General features: G+C 38.3%; 2 protein-coding genes across 5 annotated transcripts in view; one reads left to right on the top strand and one right to left on the bottom strand.

Moving 5' to 3' along the window:
• LOC115663750 (ankyrin repeat-containing protein At5g02620-like) overlaps positions 1–6,642 on the top strand; it is a 45,837-nt gene extending 39,195 nt beyond the window's left edge. The window contains exons 1-3 of one of the 2 annotated variants that reach the window (XM_056318163.1): positions 1,845–2,645; positions 3,593–4,101; positions 5,334–6,634. In XM_056318163.1, the coding sequence (XP_056174138.1) occupies positions 2,039–2,645; positions 3,593–4,101; positions 5,334–6,011 (1,794 nt within the window). In that variant the 5' untranslated portion in view covers positions 1,845–2,038 and the 3' untranslated portion in view covers positions 6,012–6,634. Of the gene's footprint in view, positions 1–1,844; positions 2,646–3,592; positions 4,102–5,333 lie in introns of those variants that run through there. The other variant, XM_056318164.1, reaches the window with a different exon arrangement.
• The window catches only part of LOC115663600 (uncharacterized), a 48,134-nt gene extending 33,290 nt beyond the window's left edge, over positions 1–14,844 (bottom strand). The window contains exons 1-12 of one of the 3 annotated variants that reach the window (XM_056318165.1): positions 14,604–14,840; positions 13,183–13,267; positions 12,607–12,658; positions 12,499–12,519; positions 12,366–12,419; positions 11,424–11,474; positions 9,731–9,793; positions 9,227–9,295; positions 8,951–8,989; positions 8,511–8,633; positions 8,338–8,430; positions 7,036–7,555 (exon numbers count right to left, since the gene is read on the bottom strand). In XM_056318165.1, coding sequence (XP_056174140.1) covers positions 7,286–7,555; positions 8,338–8,430; positions 8,511–8,633; positions 8,951–8,989; positions 9,227–9,295; positions 9,731–9,793; positions 11,424–11,474; positions 12,366–12,419; positions 12,499–12,519; positions 12,607–12,658; positions 13,183–13,267; positions 14,604–14,703 — 1,020 coding nt within the window. In that variant the 5' untranslated portion in view covers positions 14,704–14,840 and the 3' untranslated portion in view covers positions 7,036–7,285. Of the gene's footprint in view, positions 1–7,035; positions 7,556–8,337; positions 8,431–8,510; positions 8,634–8,950; positions 8,990–9,226; positions 9,296–9,730; positions 9,794–11,423; positions 11,475–12,365; positions 12,420–12,498; positions 12,520–12,606; positions 12,659–13,182; positions 13,268–14,603 lie in introns of those variants that run through there. The other 2 variants (XM_056318166.1, XM_056318167.1) reach the window with 2 other exon arrangements.
• Between the last annotated feature and the right edge of the window lie 4,277 nt (positions 14,845–19,121).

Raw genomic sequence — 19,121 nt, 5'->3', positions numbered from 1 at the left:
ATGTGATATATTACTTTTTTTGTGAAAAAAAAGATAAGAAAAGTTAATAATACTAAACATGCAATGATCGATCGACTTAAATAGACGTGAATGTCATGTTTAAAATGAATTCAACACTTTCTCTTGATTTATTGAGTAATTCGCAAACTCATCTTACTATTTCATAGTCACAGGACGGAATTTGACTTTGCAAGATAATGACTTCAGAACAAGGACGGATCCAGCGTAAAGTGGGGCGTGCTCCACCCCCGAGGTCAAAAAATTAACTTCTCAAGTTTGCATGTGAAAACTTCGGTCAAAAAATTAACTTTTCAATGGATAATCCCGCTTCCTTATCTACAGCCTTATTTTTTTTAATTTTGTGCAAACTGCTCTAAGTTAGCTATCTGCGCAAGCTAAAAGTACAGGCTTAACCGGCTCATGAGATTTATAGAGTGTTTCATGGATCTCCAGATATTCTCACTTGCATGCCCCTAGATTATATAAAGAGAAAAGTTATTACAAAATGATTAATTTTGACATGTTAGTGTTTGCAAGAATTTCTTTTGATAAGTAAAGTGAAGATAAGAGAGGACAAAGTTATAGGTGGGTTTATGGGCGGTGTTTGCAAGAATGTATTCCAATATGTATGCTCCATTTTCTAGCCAAAACAACAATAAAAAAAAATGCGACATTGCTGTCAACATGATATTGTCCTTTCTGATCGTGACTCATCTACTCCCGCATGGCTTTAAAATGCATTGTTTTAGTTTTAAGTTGTGCGAGATTTATCTATTGGTACGACATGTCTTACATACATGGGAATGTGAAATTAGAAACAACAGCCAACATCTCTAGCCAATAGCACTGTAGGGAATGATGCACGGGCCAACCGCGCCAATACATAGAATTGTAGCTCTGGCCGTAGCTCATTCATGCCGACACAGCCGAATAGCATGCCGCATTAGTTCGGGATTGCACAAGACTTATCTACCTGTACAACAACTCATATATATGGCGATGTGAGATCAAAGGCATATCTGACACTTCACATATCACCTCGCATACCTAAATTAAAACTCATGAACTAATTAGGTCATCACTTAATAGTATATAGAACGTAAATCTTCAAACGTATAATTCATGGTATATATTCAGGGGCACATACCTCTGTGCGAACATAGGTATATCTATCCACGAAATTCAACAAGTGGGGGAGTGGGAATTGGACTAGTGTCTTGACAAAGCATGCGAATAAGTGATTCCGTAATATTTTTACTTTGATATTTTAATGTTAAAAATAGGGTTGTGGTGGAGATGGAGGTGGCGATGGTGGTGGCGGAGGTGCTAAGCGGTAGCAGGTGAATGAGTTGAGACTATCTGTGGCCGTGTTATAGTTAGTAAACAACGGTGTCAGGCCATGGGAGAGATGGTGGTTGCGGTGATGCATAGTAACGGCAACGGTGGTTGATAGCAATTCATAACTTCATGAGCCGTTGAGTGTTGATTCATTAAAATTTCTTGATATAATATTTAAATATTAAATATCGTTTTTATATAAAATGTTAGCAGCGATCTCATAAATCACACATTTCGATGACACCATCCGATGACATCGGCCTTGAAGGTTCCGTAGAAAGTTCACTTGGCTGAAGAACTATCCAAGATGGTTCTCATGGCTACGTTCCCACGGTGGGAAGGCACAAAAGTCAACAGTTACGGTGTTCCAGGAAGTATCCTGCATGTGCAATGATGCAATGATTTTGAATTAGATGAAAAGTGGGAGACAAGATGGTTCAAAAGTCAAAAAAAGGACGAGAAAGAAGCTTCAGGGAGACCAGGCCGTTGATTTTTTTTGTTTTGTTTTGTTTTGTTAATTGCTTGATCTTTTTCCTGTCAATTTGCGTGTGGGATTACAGAAACTTCGAAGAAATAGATCAATTTGGCTTTTCGAAAACTATTTTCTGAAAGAAATTCCTCCCACTTGAACTCATTGCTTATATATACAAGGTCATTGGCAACTACTCCGTGTCCTGGGAAAGATAGAGAGACAATCAGAATGCATCCCAAAGTATATGACGCTGCAAAGTTGGGAGACTTTGATTCTCTGAAGGCAATAATTTCAGGAAATGGAGAGGACCTTTTCCACCAAACAACGCCAAAGGAGAACAGCATTCTTCACGTTGCGGCTCAATACAAGCAGGTAAAGTTCCTTGAACATATTCTTCAATGTCCATCAGGACCGGCCCTTCTTTGGCAGGGCAACTACAAAGGGGACACTCCCCTACACCTTGCTGCTAAAGTAGGAAGTGACGAAGCGGTTCGAGTCTTCATTGATCTGGCGAAATCACTGCGTTGGGTTGTTGAAAACGGACAAGTTGACGCGTGCAAAGAGCTACTTCGAAAGCCAAATTCACATAAGGATACCGCGCTGCATTATGCGTTAAGAGGAGGCCATCATGGGGTGGTGAAGTTGCTGATTGAAGAAGATCCTTATCTGTGTAGCATTACTAATGCTGCTGATGAGTCCGCGCTTTATATTGCAGCAGAATTGGGACTTTGTAGTACCGTTGATCTAATTTTAGGTGCTTTCTCGGTCTCATCCTCTCATAAGGGCCCTAAGGGATTGACAGCTATGCATGTCGCAATATTTGACCTACCAACCTGTAAGTATCCCAAGATTCTAAGCCCAATGAAACAAATTTTAATAGAAGCGCCTTCTCTCTCTCTCACATATGTGTTAGCAGTGATGACCGCCATCTATCCTAGTATATTTTAAAAATATAATAATGAACACAAATATTTATTTATTTATTTATTTATTTATTTATTTATTTATTAGTACTTTTATTTTAGTGAAAGGTCATACTTTTTTCCAAGGACCGCTTATGTACCGTGGTTATGTTTTGAAAAGATTCGAGTTCTTGTGCTCGTTGCATTCTCTTTATTGTTCTGTTCATTAACTATTAAATAAGTTCGAATCGGTTCGTCTTCTCTTAGTATGCGGGCTAAGAAAAGAATATAAGAGTTTGTTACGTTTTGGATTGCATATTCATTCAGAAAAATCACTATTTTAAGATGGTATTTTTTGCAGGCACGTAATCTCGGTCTACACCTTTTTTTCTAGATCTTGTTCTGTTCCTTTTTTTTTCTGATTTTACCACTTTTTTTCGAATGCCACTGGCTACATCATCATCAACCCCTCCTACGATGGCAGTGGCAGCAATCATCACCACCATCACACCCCTACCTCTTCCCTTTCCTCTCTCATCCAGTTCCTTGTTTTTTTCTTTTGGTTGTGTTCTTTGTTTCGACATTTTCTCCTCTTGATTCAATGTTATCTCGAAATCTTCTATAAAAGTGAGCTGGGCACGATATTTCCGTAAAATGAGGAAAGACTTTACTAACTTCCGCATTATGCTAGATCGAAGGTAGTTAGATTCTACGTGTGTTACACAAGATCACTAGAGAAACTTCAGAATAACCATGACATATTCCTCCCTAGTACAGAGCAAAACGGGAAAACTTAATGGGATTAAATGCAGTTTTAATATCTATGTCAAGATGCTCGCAACAGTCTAAATCATGACACATTCCTATTGTATTTGCAAAGGTTGGTGGAAAATCCTGGAGAAGATACCAGAAATGATCAGAGAAGGAGATGATGTGGGGTGGACTCCCCTTCATTATCTCGCTTCCTGGGGCAAAGTCGAAGCAGTTCGATTCCTCCTCCAACACGATACTTCTGTGGTGTACGTCTTAGACAAAGAGGGGGAATCCGCCCTTCACATTGCAGCATTTGAAGGCCACGTCAATGTCATTGACGAGCTTATTAGATCCTGTCCTGATGCTTGTGACATAATAAACACCAGAGGACAAACGGCTCTTCATGCAGCTGTTATTGGTGGACGAATAAATGTAGTCAAGTTCACACTAGGGATGCCAAACCTGGAGAATCTTATCAATGAACAAGACACCGATGGAAACACGGCTTTGCATTTGGCTGCGCTTCATAAATGGTACAACATCATATATATGCTTGCACGAGACAAGAGGGTGGACCGTTTGGCCAAAAATAAGGATCATTTGACCGCCGTTGACATTTTTTCTGCTCATAAGGAGGTATGCTTGCTTGAACACTTAAACTGTGGCTCAGGTGATACACATTTCAAGTGCAAACACTTTGAAGTTATTTTGCGTCAACTTTGTTTTGCTTATTCGATTGTTCAAGCATATTGACTATATTTTTTATTTTCGTAGCAAAGAGTAGATAGATTGCTTTATTGAGTGTTGACACACATTTGAAAAAGGGACTCAGAGTGTAGTGATTTCATACTTCATATCTAACTATAAATAATAAGAAAGGTGAGTAGAATTGAATTTTGTGGTTGAGCCATATTATCATAAAACTTCATTCCGCCCCACTTCACTTAACATTAATTCGCAAACTAATATTAACATTAATTAGACAAAAAATAAAAAGGTTTTTTTATTCCACTTGATCTATCTATGTTCCTACAACAAATATCAACATCAAATCCCACAGCTTTCGAATTTAAGTGCAATTTGATTATGGGATCCTCTAGGAAACAGTATACTGCATATAGCAAACTAGTTTCAAACAATTTTAAGTTTGGATATTTTTGTTTCATTGCAAGGTATACAGTACAAAATATTCAAATAACACCGTATAATTTAAGACAAATCACTTAGTAAAGTAATTTTCTATATTAGTTAATCTTGTTGTTTGGTTGATAGATCTATATTATTTGTGTAAAATACAGTGTATAACGTTTGTGAATATTGTGTTGTATGATCATATTATATCGTCTAAACAAAACTTTTCAGTAAGTTTAAATTTCAAATCGCTGCAACATGCGAGTCTTCAACTAGTTCAAAAGTAATTGTCTGTCTTATTTATCTTGAAAACACTGCAAAAATATTTAGGATTGGGATCCTTTAAAGTTGGGGGATAAGGTAAAGGGAAAAAAGAAGAATAAATCTGGACTGTCTAATGGCCCTTGTACCAAGCTGTCAACCACTCTTTATGATGTAAAATTAGCTGTACTTTTTATAGGATCTTAATCGAGAAGTTTATATTCATCCAAAAGAATAAGAAAATTTTGTACAGTAATTAGCTAAAATTCTTCTGTTTCTTTTCTGCCCCCTTTCAAAAAGTTTTTGAGTAAATAATTTTGTCTAAAAGAGATGAATTGAATGAATTCTCCTTAATATTTTAGGGCTCGTCGGGAGTGCTGTTTGTTATGGATGCATCTTGAGTGTGTAAAGTGGGGGTCTTGAAGTATTTCGCCGAGAAAGACCAACGTAAATTGATACATTCTGTACATTTTTAGGTCGGCTACAGAGCTGCAAAAGTTAAACATGTGTTGGAAGGATATCACGGTTGGCCGTTTTGTCAAGACTGGGTTGTTCAACATGTCAAGAAGAGGTTAAACAAGCAATCTGTTGAGGATCAACCAGGTGGGTCTGTAACCTCAGGAAGTAATACCGCCAACCAAGAAAATTTCTACTCGTCAAAAAGAAGCATTATCGACCTTCAACTACTAGTGGCAGTGCTCATAGCGACAGTGACCTTCGCTGCGGCCTTCACGATGCCCGGAGGTTATAACAACGACGGACCCGACCAAGGAATGGCAACTCTTGCTGGCAGGGCCGCTTTCAAAGCCTTTGTGATAACTGACACTGCTGCGTTCTGCTTCTCCATCCTGGCATTATTCTTACAATTCGATACTTCTGCATTGAGCGAGCGCCAACAGGCGAGATACACGCACATCGCGGCATATTGCATTTATTTTGCGATATTGGCGATGGTGCTAGCCTTTGCTTGTGGTACGTATGTAGTATTGACCAGAACCATCGGGCTCGGAATCATTCCTTATGTCATGTCCGGATGTCTCTTGACTGTGTACCTTTTTGGTGCTTTCCTTGATCCCGAGGCTCAACCCCAATTTAAAAATAGCTCTGCCAGAAGATTCGTCCGAAACTTATTGTTTGATTATGGGGTACTTTAGGAAAGCTGCTAAAAAGTTGAGCTGGTTGGTTCTATAGTCCCGTGACCTTGTGCACGCGAAATTTTCTTTTTGCTTTGTCAGCCATCGAGTTCGAGCACTTTTATGTCAGATGCCTGATTTAAAACCTGTCACTGTCGACCCGTTCGATTGAGCGCTGGCTTAATTGCGGTGCTCGAGATGACTGGAGCGCAGCAAAGGCCAACAAGTTTTACTTTTCGTGTATGTGAAGGATGTACAACTCAGATTGCATCCCAGTTAACCAAGTAAAAGCCAAGAGGGTTAGCAGTTGCTGAGCAATTGCGGTTGAACTGCCAAGTTGGAAATGTTTGGTGCTAATCGTTAGGTTGAAACGAAAGTGTTGGAGTTTGGGGTATTTTAATTATAAAAAAGCTCTGCATTAATGAGTTTTGTTTGTTTCTACTTGTTGATTGCCATTACTTTAATTTTCATGAACTACTTCAACGTTCTTCAACTTTGGTAGATGTTTGAAGAAGTTTATGATGTAAATTTGCAACGTCAAATTGATTTGTAAGTTTCCAACTTCTTTTAAATTTTACAGGTGAACAGGATAGAGATTAATAAATAACCGACGTCGTAATGAATTTACCGTTGTCAAATTGATTAGTAAGTCAACAATTTCTAAATTTTACAATTGAATCGGGTAAGAGGTTAGCAAGTTACCTTTATGGTAATGAATATACCAATGCCAAATGAATTAGAAAGTTACCAACGCCTTGTGAGTTGTACAAACGGATACGGTTAAAACTTAGCAAGTTAGCAATATTGTAATGCAATTACCAACACCAAAATTCGTTTTAAGTTCTACAAGAAGGCATGGACAGAGGTTAGTGCACCGTATAAGGTTTGCCCAAGAATGTGATGTTTACTAGCATTTAATTTAAAGTTTCCGTTGAATTGTGACTTGGCTTCGACTTCTACGCATCGCTCTTTAATTGCATAGTTACGCAGAACTGCAGGAAGTACCATAATATTTTCACCATCTATTGAGAGCAAGAGTCATGGCTGATGCAAGATCCTTCCCTTCCAATTATTTTAAAAGTTTCATAAGCCTTAGTAGAAATGGGAATGTCATCTTTCAGAGTATTCTCAGAACTTTCAAGTCAATCCAGTAAGTAACATCCTCGAATAATTAGGTACACAAGGCCAAGGATGCATACCATATCAACCTATAAAAATGCAATCACCCATTCACGCCAAAAACAATCATTTCGCTTCATGTTTCGTGTTCATGCCTGGAATACATGCATCACTCTCTAACGCACAGAGAGGAGCAGCGGCCGATCCTCAAACAGCCTAACCATTCTTCGATGCAAACCCTGAACCCACGGGGTCCAGCTACTAGAAGCCGTTCCTGTTGCCATGTTCTTCGCTAATGCTGCATCATCCACCAAGTAAGGTAGTATATATTCTTTCATATCGGCAAGAGAGATCTGGAGATGGTTCCCAGAGACGTTGATGAATTTGACTTTCCCAGCTTCATCCAAGGTCTTCAATCCAATCCAGTCCTCGATGTAAAGTTCGGTCTGCAGGAAATGAATCAATTAGATACATTCCTCTTTTTTTCAATCCAATCCAGTCCTAATGGTAAAAGGATGCAAATTGTAGCATCGAGTAAGGGTAAAAGCATGTTATGATAAGCTTACACCACAGCCACTACACGATATCACAATATGTTCCTTCACCCATTCTATTCCTTCCATTTTTCTCAAGTAAATGCAATTGTCCTTAGATTATCGACCTTTCAAAGTTGAATGCTCAATGATGAAATGAAAATCATAAATCACTACCAAAAGCAATTCCAAACCATGTCATGGATATACACCTCCTACACCATAAGATTGTAGAGGATGAGCTCAATAAAGAAAATGCTTTCACAATCCTCAGTATTACTTTCAACATGGTTGATCATTCATATGTAAGGTTTAGAAAATGTTTCAGCTTGTTCTCTGTTATAATTCTTGGTTGATCGCGCAACGTGCAATAAAAAAAGTTGATTCCAAGTCAATATCAATGTTACCAGAGATTTTACATATTCCACACCCCTGGTTTTTCATATATTTATGCGCGTGCAAGTCCTCAAGCAGAATCTTAATTATGGAATCGGTTGAGGACTGGAAAGAATTCTCAAAAGAATGCAACCTTTCAAAATGCATGCTTTCTGATCCACGAGGAGATTCCACCCTCATCAACCATAAATACTTTACCACTGCTTTCAGTGACCATCAGTGTCACCCAAATATTACCATAATTCAGTGGCACTGATAAAGACACTGATAACTGCATTTCAAGGTACTACATCAATTACCTCCTGGGCAGGCAAAACAGTATCATCAGTTCCATCTGGATAGTATCCGAACCAGGATGTTTCCTTTGGTACCAACACAGAGTCTTGCTCAAACTAGAGGGAAATAAAAAGAGTTAGCATCACGAAGCTACAAAAGACAAGAGTCCAAAATCAACAACATATACAAAACTAACCATAATAAGGACTAGGTTCTGCAAGCTAGCAAATCTTTCCTTGTAGGTTGAGTTTCTGTCATCCACAAGTTCATTGTTTAATTTTGGGAGAAATTTACATCCTTTTAGATAGTTAGCAAGGTCCTGCAGAAACGAAAGGCAATTCACACCATGCTTAATTGAAAGAACATTTAGACTTTGTGACACAATAGCAAGTGAAATGCTATTTTGCATTGACAAATAACATCAAACACACGAAACTAAAAACACGAAATCAATGAAAATATGCATTGCTCCTATGTTATACGAGGAGTATTGTCGGGCACACCTATTTTGGAATGGCTATAAAATAATTTCACTGAATAATATAGTAAGATGTACAAATTAGGACCATCGAGAAGATACAAACAAAAAGTCATCCTATCTAAGTATTTTCTCTCTTAACACAGAATCATACTCACAGTTGGAATCTTCACATAACCAGCGGGTGCCAAGTGCTCCTGTGATTGTATGAAGGTTTCCGAACAAAACAAGAAGATGCGGTTAAACAGTGAAGTATGAAAGAAGAGAGAAAATTAGGTTGGCGCAATATTTCTACAGTGGACATGTAAAGAAGCTAGTTGTTGATGGTGCAGAAAAAGTAGCCTGGATAAGACTTTGAGCAACACTATCCTCAGGTATCGTTATAGTAATAGGGTAATGTGAATCAGAAAATGACTAGGAAGACCAAACCAAACCTGGACATATTCAGAGTAGATCCCTAGTAGCTCGATCAAATAGTCCACAAGAACGCAAAAGATACCGGACTGTCAAGGAAGGAACAAAAAAAAATCAAACTGCAGTGATATAAGCAAACTTCAACCCCCATGAGACCTCAATCAAGAGAACACTAGAGAATGGTGTATCCTAATGCCAAATCAATCTAAAACCACGCCAGAAACGCGTGTCATGTACAAAACTGGGAGATTAGTGATATTTGCAAATAAATATAGGAAAGACTTGAAAAAAAGATTTTTTCTTGCCCTTGTCATGTACAATTCTGCTGGAGAGAACTACTCTCAATTAGCCAAACAGACTATATCTTCATCAAATATATCAACTTACCAAGAAGTCTTTCGCACTCTGCGAAAGGATACTTAAATTTCTCGCTTACAAGATCACAAACAGAATGAGCTTCCTTTTTGCTGCTAATAATTGGTAAAAAAAATGGATCAATTGTGGGAAAGGAACGGACTACTTACTCCACAAAACGGTATAGACGCAATTCCAGCATGGATACCTGCCAGCGATATGAAGTTCTTCACCTGCTCCATGAATAGAGAAACAAGCTTGCGCTGTTAGAACAGTTCAGAAATGCACTCTGGAGAAGTAAATCTGATTTGTAATGAATGGAGTGGTGAGGATCAAAGAATTTAAGAGAACGAATCGCTTCTTGGTATATGAATAACAAAGCGAGTTGAAAATTTTCAGATAGAGATATCTGGTGTCAAAAGAAAGAAACAGAATTACGGAAACAATCCTCCCCTATTGTCCACTTATCCAAAAAATACACAAGTCGAAAGCACACGTAACTTTGTTCTTTTCTTTAGTCCCGTCTTTCTTTACCTTTTTCTCTGCATTTACTTGGACTGGAGGATCATTATGCAAAAAAGAAGAGACTAAGTTTTCTTTTCCGCAGGTCAACTACTGTTTTACTTCCCATTAGAAATTAATACGTGACATGATATGGTACCGTACTATCACAACCCTTTTCTCTTTACCATATGCACTTCCTTCCATTAAACGTATCGCAAATTTCAATCCAAGTGAAGGAATATATAATAAAATGTCTGTTTTGCTGGTTAAGCAGTAGGAATTTTTTTTCCCTTGCCAATAACAACAAAAGGGACCACAACATCAAAAAGGTAGGTTAGCAAATTATCCATTATATTAGATAGTGTAGCTAGAAAGAACTTAGCGATGTCTGCAGCTGATTTAATTTGTGACATCGTGTTGTTTCATGTCTGCAGTTAGGAAAATATTTACTACGAATCATTAACATATCCGACTAGTGAAGAAGAAAAAATGACATAAGGACCAAGTTCCATCCAAAGTACTCCAAAATATCTCACTAGTTGGTGGGAGAAGGAATTAGCGCAGCAATGTGCTACAGACCCTTTGAAATGCACAAACTTAAAGTAAACATCAAAAGGCTTGTGATCTGCAGTTTTTGTGTCGTCCTTAAAAACCGGCATTCCCATGTGGACCCATTTTTCTCCTGAAATATATTAGGAAGTTCATCTTTTACGGCAAATCATTCCAGTCAATTTTTCCTGCTTAAACATTCGTCAAGATATTTGTTCCTCTTCACTTTATATACTGTTCTGAGAGGGAAGAGGGAAGACACACAGGATAGTAGGAAGAGAAGCTTCAGTGTCCTTAATATCATGCTTGATGTACGAAGACAGATGAAGGAGCTTCAGATGAGTTATGCCAACATAAAAAGGTTATAAATCGAGCCACACAGTATTACTAGCACAGCACAATGTTCTAGAAAGAGGTTGATGTTAAAAGGCCCACGACTGCACTCAAGTATTACTTCTAGGATCAAAGTAAAATTTGCAGAAATTTACACCATAGTGGCACGGCTTGACAAAGTGCTATTCGTGGAATCTCATTTCATTGTTTAAAAATGTGACTCTCTGCAAACTCGAAGTTTTATACTCCGACATCTTTAAGAAAATTATAGACAAGAAAGAGAGCGCTTCTGTGCATTATCTCAAAAGTTGGGCAGTAGTATTATAAAGAATATTATAAGACTCGTGAAAGGAAAAGCGGGGAAAAGATCTACAAACAATATAAAATGATTCACTACATGTTTTCAAGTCAATATCGAAAAGAAAGTATGCATGACACGAAACTGTGTAATTCACTCTGTGAAGAACTTTATCTCACCGGAGGTGCTCCATCACAAAATTCAACAACGCCTCGACCAATCATGGTGCCCTGTGAGACAGGCAGGTAAGTTGCAATGATGGTAGACAGATAGCTCTAACCATGAAAAAGGAGAAACTAGGCATACAGCAACAGGACAAAGACATTAGTAAGAATTCACAGATTACGACATTGTCTATTATCCATTCACCACTTATTAAGCTAACTGTGCTGTCTATATACTACATCGATACAGTATGTTGGTTATGTTGCCTAAGAATTACTGGAGTACAACATACAAGGGCATAGAATAAATATAATGAGTTGAAGATTACAGCATCTAAACCACATGTTTATTGCTAAATAATGGATACTATAACATCAATGTAAAGCTTTTAAAAGCATTTGTGTAGACTTTAGAGATACATGAAGTTTTCCACAAGGATGCCACCTTAAACTCCTTCACTACCCCCACATCTCAATTATAAATTTTCTTTTAACTAAAATTTGTATTAATAAGATGTGCAGTCGCTATCAAGATCCTCTCTCTCCTAACATGTTGTAAACTCATAAGACAGAAGAGATTCAGGACTGACTAATTGACAAATTATATAGTCAAGACATCATTCTAGTTCTCTTTCCAACATGCTCACATTTCAGAGATGCTAACCTAGTTATGTTTCCCAGAAAATTGACCGGGCTCTAGTTCTTTGATGCTGTCAACGCAATTAGCTCACTCACTCAACTAAAAGCCGCAGATTTTCTCTTGCATCAAGTAAAGAATCACAAACTTCTCAATATGTTCAATTTCAAGTCCAATTGAATTACTGTTTTAGTAGATCTAACAGATTCCTCACTTGTCTATGACTATAACACAGAATCTGCGGAATGGTTCCATCTACATGAGGCAATGCATGGTTAGTGACTTATAATTTAGTTAAGATTGGCATTCAATGTCATTACCTGAGAAAGCCCAACTAAATTGTAGCCATCGCTAAGTTCGCTCATGTTCTTCACCTGTGATATCGAAATTTTTCCAGTAAAAGTGAATTTCAGGTACCAGAAGACAATACATATCTCCAGAAACTGTCAGCACCTTCTCACAAGCAATGGCAGTCTGAAAGGCAAGGTACATAACAGATTGTCATGGATTGTCAGATACAAATCATTAAGGATAACAAGCAATAGCCATTTGACAACTTACCTGCTTTAGAAGTGGCATAGTCCACGAGTCCCATGAGCCGTCTCCTATTTCACTACAAAGTAAGAGATAGTGGAAAGAGTAAATGAACAAAAATAAGTCCATTTTCTAATGAAATTCAAAAAGATTAATCATGGCACCAATGTGGGAGAAAATTCTAGACCAACATGCAAAACAAAAGGTTAAGTTAAACAAAATAACCCACTGACGAATGCAATTTTGCCATTAACAAAGATTGTCACGGTGGTTCAGATAGGACACTAATTGCCAATTCCATGAACAGACATAATTGTAGCTAATGTTCCATAGAGGTACAAATTCAAAACATCGGAAGAATAGTCTTAAGAACAAGTATATAAACATCATTCTAAAAGTAATATGTTTGAAACTTCCCAAAGCATGGGAAAATAAGAAAATAATATGCATTGATTAATTGTTGGGGCCTCATGCAAGCATTTCCTTGGCAAAGCATCTCATTAACCATTGATTCAGACAAAACAGAGTTTCAAAAAGTAAAATGAAAAAAAATCTATGTGAAGCTGAATCTTGAAAATGTTTATTCAAAGAAAGCAACCATACATGCAGTGGCCTTCAGAACCGGACCAGTTGCTTAAGAGCTCAGTGAAGCGTGTGACTCCTTTGTTGCTGCACTTGTCGCTAATACCTGATGCAAACAACCCATGAAACGTCATCCTGTTTAGAGGAAATGTCAACTGGGGCAACTACCAAGACCGACATGTACAACAGTGCGGTGTGTGCCACCAGTGCTCGTTTTCCACAAACTCTTGGACCTCTCGCTCTTATGACACTGGAGCCCAAGACTTGACTTAGTCGAGCAAACACATATGGCACACATTCCTTGAGAATTGTTTCATCCAAGAAATGGACAAGGTCAAGAATGCTTTTCAGTACTCCTCAATCCCCGGTGTGCATCTAATTGAAGTAGTTATCTATAATCATGTTAGACAAACTGTTCATCATAAAAGCTTAAGATAAAGGAAACGGGCCAACAATATATTGTAGGATATGGTTGAAAACTCGCCCTTGAATCTACGTTGGCCCTTGCGCTCAGGTTGTGGATGGAACCACATTAACGAAATAATCGAGGAAATGTGAAAACAGGCAGAATAACAGGTTTAACAAGCCGGAGAAAATTGAGAGGGAGTGTCAAGCTTCGAAGCCTTGACCTTAACTCCTGATACCATGTTAGACAAATTGTCCCTCCCAAATGTTTAAGTTGTAAGGAAATGGGCCAACAATGTATTTATAGCATGTGACTTGACAAATCACAATCGAAATGTTTCTTGGAAAGATGCCAGTTGAATACAAATGGTTTCATGACAACCTCACACTGCGCAAAGTTTTTTAGAAGAACAAGACAGTCACAACTTCAACTCTACATTCCTGTTCTTCTAACGAAAAAGGCACTAAGTACACCAGTACAAACACTAAGGATAGAGAGATAGAACTACTATGCAAAAACTAAATAGAGTTAGGAAATGAAGATGATTTCAAAAGCTTATTTATATCAAGCCGCATAGTGACTCATTGCCAATGCATGGAAGCATAATCATGGGATTTCGTTTTTCCCCCTTCCTAGTCACAGATTGTATCACCACTGGTTATAACTCATATCAAAGAAAGAACAGGGAACAACATGCCTTTTACCACCGACCTCAAACAACACCGTCCTAGAAGTCGACCAAGCGAGAACCAAACAACTTAGTTGAGGACCAAGTCTAAAAAGAAAAAAAAAGAAAACAGAGTCCCAAATCCTACAGCTAGTGATACAACCAACAACTCATGCTTAACCATTAGTATCACTGAAGGAAATAAATCAGCAAGCACAAGATAGGCATGGCAATGACCCCCGCTTACCTAACAACAGAACAGAACGGTTTCACAACCAAGAAGAACAATGGCAAGCGGGGCATGAACGACCAGGTTCAAAACACATCAAGAATGAACAGAACGCGAAAACGGGGACAGCGAAAATTCACCGTGGAAGACCACGAAAGGGAGGGACTGCGTCACCGGCGCCAGAGCGAAAGCCAGCACGGCGACAGTGCCGAGGACGGCGGTCAGCGGGTACGAAGCCATTGATGCCGAGGTGAAGCTGGAAGGAAGGAGACGGAGGGGCAGGCTCTGTTTCAGTAACTTAAGAAGAGTGATCGTTGACAAGCATCAGCATATTTTCAAGAATCTAACGCTCTTGAATTGTCGGCATTATCTGCATAATGAGAGAGAGTGTGTGTGTGGATTGATAGGTGTGGAATCGCCATGGAAGCGCCAACTACCTTTCCAACTGCTGACAAAGATCTCTGACTCATGCTTTCTGGTCGTTGAGTCATGAGGGAGATGAGCCCAAAATTGGAAGAAAACCATGGTAGTTAGTTTACTCTTTCTTTTGCCCGAAAACATCATCGTACCAATAAAAAAATCGTGGCAATTGATTACTTCCTAAACACAAAACAATAATAATACTCCGTGCCGCTCTATCTGTTTTGTGAAAGATAAATAATTTTAAAAAAACATTTTCCTAACTCGGTGTGCAAATTAATAATCTATCATGAATTTAATGGAGTGGGTACGCCCTAAAAATCATGTTAGCCATCTCAATAAAATATGCGATAATCCATCTATCTTCGAGTTTAATTGTGTCATCCGAATTTATTTAAATTTGATAACTAGAGATAGTGTAAGGTAGTCATTCATGTCGTTCGAATTTGTTTACATGCTTGATGCCTCTGAACTTGGACTTTATTCGAGCAATAGGTTATTATTGCAACCGAAATCTGTCAATTTACCACTGGCTGCATGGCATATATTTCAAGGTAACATAAAAGTAAAGACAAACAAAAAAAAAAAGGCACATAGATAGAAATAAAATATGTGTCTCCATGACTTGCTCTTACTAGAAAGTTTATGGACGAACATAATCAATTACAAGCTCTCTTTATTTCATAAAAAATGAATTATTGAAAAAACATTTTCCTCAAAATATTTACTTGTATCGTTTGAAATAATAAGTCAATAAATTTTATTTCATTATAGCCAACAATTTATATCTAAACATTTTTGTAAACAATGAAATTATTTTTTTTGCATACATTTTTGTAAGCGATTATTTTAGGAAAATATTTTCTTAAATCATTCATTTTTCGAGAAATAAACGCACTCTTAAATTATATCTTCCTTTCGAGTTATGGTTGAAACAAATAATTTGTAAGCAATTAAAAAATAATAATCAAACTAATCACATAGGCGAATAGGAAAAAGAAAAAGAAAACTTATCACATAGGCGGCTGTTGTTTAGATAATTAAAAAGGGCTAATGACACAAATGATCCATAAACTTTGGCCTATTAAGCAGTATGGTTCTTGAACTTTTAATTTATTCAATGTGATCACTGAACTTTATCCTTAAACTTTTGGTACTTGATCAATGTGATCCCCAAATTATATATCAACGTTGAATATAGTCCTTTCATTAATACAAAATTATGGACAACATTGAACATTTTCATATAGTCCATGGACTAACTTAAATATGTATCAAAATTTTAGGAATTGCACGTTGTCGCGACCTAAAATTTCTCTCAGGCTAATGGATTATTAAGACTAAGCCTAACTCGGGCACTCCCAAGCCCTACCAATTCGCAACTTAGGGTTTAAGTTTTTAACATGCAAAAGTTTTCGTACTTGGAGTCGCCACTAATCTATTTATGGTAGGTCGATTAGAAACCTAAATAAAACATAGGGAGATATGTTTTATTCCTACGAACCGAGATTCTAAGCTCGGGGGACTTGGTTACTGATCTAGATCTAACGCCCTTTCGGTACCTTTTCTTTTCAAAAATGTTTTGGCGAGACAGGTTTGGATTCATTTTAACTCAGTCACTAGCATGTGAGGTGATCGTGCGGGTGCGCAAACCACCAAAGTAACACCCAAGAAAGCAGTAAATAAATAGCAGGATAACATACCTTAAAGCCACGCAAGCATCTGCATTGTTAGTAAAAAAATCACACAGACAATCCTAATATGATTTCTAATTAACAAAGCAAGGCACTCAAGATGTTCATTAGGGTTTGCGCTTTATTAAAATGCAAACTAACCTATATGCAATGACGTGCAAAAATGACATGCGATTAATGCAACCTAGCATGCAAACTATATGTCATGCGACGACGTGACCTAATTCTAATGACGGACAAATAATTTATTTTTTGGTATTTTTTCAATGAAATTCGGAATAAAAAAAAATGCCTAAATTAACATGCAACCTATTCTAAAAAAATAATAATTTAATCTATCCTAAAGTGTCTTCTTTTGGTATTAAAATTCGAAATTAAAAATTACTCAAATTAAGAATGCAATCTATCCTATTCTATCCTAAAGCAACTCATTCTTTTTGGGATTTTTTTTTTGAGAAAAACAAGATCAATTCAAATCAAACAAAGATAGAAATCGAATCAACACGACACCATCTCGCACAAGAAATATTACCGATATCCGTTTAAATTTAGAAACAATAGATTGCGAATCGTATCCCGGGCATGAGGATCGGATTGACCAATTTTTCACACAAACGCGAATCATATCTCGGGCGGGAGATCGGATTGACGATTTTTCGTGCGATCGCGAGTCATATTTCGGGCATGAAATCGGACTGTCAATCATATGCACTTTGTGAAATTAGGAAATAATTCCTAATTTAAAGTTTACTCAGGGGACGTAATGGATACGGTGATATCATTCAAAGATTGCAACGTTTCAAATAAGGAAACAATATACTCGAAAGTCAAATTATATGAGCTTTTTACCTAATTCGAATATTTGCTTTCCAAGTTTGAACGTCTCGGGATCGGCGGACGGTGGCTCACGGTGTGACTCGAATTTGGTTCGCCGACTTTTACCGGTCAACAAAGCAAGAAGGTGGTGGAACGTGGATAACCTGCAAAAAATAATATTCTTATATGGCTCTTATATTCCCCTCCCTCTCTTCGTATCTTGCATGGGCTAGTTGCTGGACGACACACCAAAGGAACTTCAAGGCCTCCAATTGTCGCTGACGAACTTCACTGGTGCTCTGGAGACCAGACTTCAAGACTCGCGGCACAGAATTTGTTTGAGTTGAGGCGGCAAGGTTTGGTGCTTCGTCAATGCGGCTGAATGGCGTCAAGATTTTTGGCCACGAACTCGTCAGAAAGCAGCAGAGTTGATGAAGGTCGCGGAAGTGTTGGTCAGCAGAACAGCGGAGGCGGTGACTACATGAGCGAGAATAGCGGTAGTGACCAGCACGTCGTCGTCGGTCGGGGCAGCAGGCACCAGTGCAGGGGTAGTAACAACAGCAACCGATGTCAGAGATAAGCAGCAGTGGGGTGGCAGCGTCGCGGAACAGCAGCAGTAGCGGTCCGCAATGACTCACGACCACAGGTATGGCTGTGAGCGGTTGGTGAAACGTCGGACAGCAGCGACGAGCGGCCTTCAAGCTTCACGGGGCAGCAGCGGCAGCTTGGCGATCAATGGGCTTCTGCGCTCAGCGTTCTTGAGCGATGAGCGGGCTCGGGTGGCGATGCAGTGGCGCCGGTTGGTGCGGCAAGGAGTGGCACGACCGACCTTCTCTTACTCTCACTCACGTGTATCACTCGCGTCTTTCCGAAAATTATTCTGAGAATTCTCGAGCTTCCCCTTCTCTTGTCTATGTGTGACCCTTTTATAGGTAGGGAGGTCCTAGGTTTTCAAGGAAAGAGAATAAATCTGCTTTCCTCTTATGATTATTTAGAATATATTACATTTCAATTCTTTCCCTTTGTTGTGACCTTTTTCTTTCTCGTTCACGCCACCGAAGACGTAAGGGCCTCTTGATAGTGTCTAATATATTGCTCAGAATATATGCCCCATGCTGACCAAATTCCCTTTGCTTTTTTTCTCTTTTGTTATTTTCTTTATATTGTTTCCCCTTTGCACGAACGAAACCAAATCTACTGATCCTCCTCCCTCTTCCTTGCAAATCCACGTGCCCTCATTGAAGATATATTAAGATCAAGTATATATCACCACGTGCAACCTTGTCCCTTACCGAATATTTCCACCCCATCCTGTCCAAATTCCAGCTTTGTTCACTTTTTCACGTGAATATTGTTATCTTGCGCCCAAAGATTTTCATGATATTTTCTCAATATTTCCTAATCCATCGTGCCATACGCGCAACGCATGTCAATCTTGACCACTTGAGGGCATAACGAGTTGGGCCAAATCTTTAATTCACACGGGCTTGATCCAATTAATTCCATTGGGTTCGTAACCTCTCGTACTTGAGTCCATTAACTCAGCTCAATTAAATTTTGTTAAGCCCATCCGCCACCAAATCCGATGCAAATGCAACTACTTAATAAATGTTCTTCAAACAAAATGCTATGTAATTTAACTTTAATATTTTTGTTAGGGACTAAAATTTAATCCCTAATTTTCTATGCAACTAATCACTAAATGGTTAGTCAAAAATTTAAGTGTCA

Source organism: Syzygium oleosum, unplaced genomic scaffold, assembly GCF_021117445.2.
Source record: "Syzygium oleosum isolate NSW1041296 unplaced genomic scaffold, Sole_v2.1 Sole_v2.15, whole genome shotgun sequence".
NCBI lineage: Eukaryota > Viridiplantae > Streptophyta > Magnoliopsida > Myrtales > Myrtaceae > Syzygium > Syzygium oleosum.
This window is presented reverse-complemented; position numbering and strand designations above follow the sequence as displayed.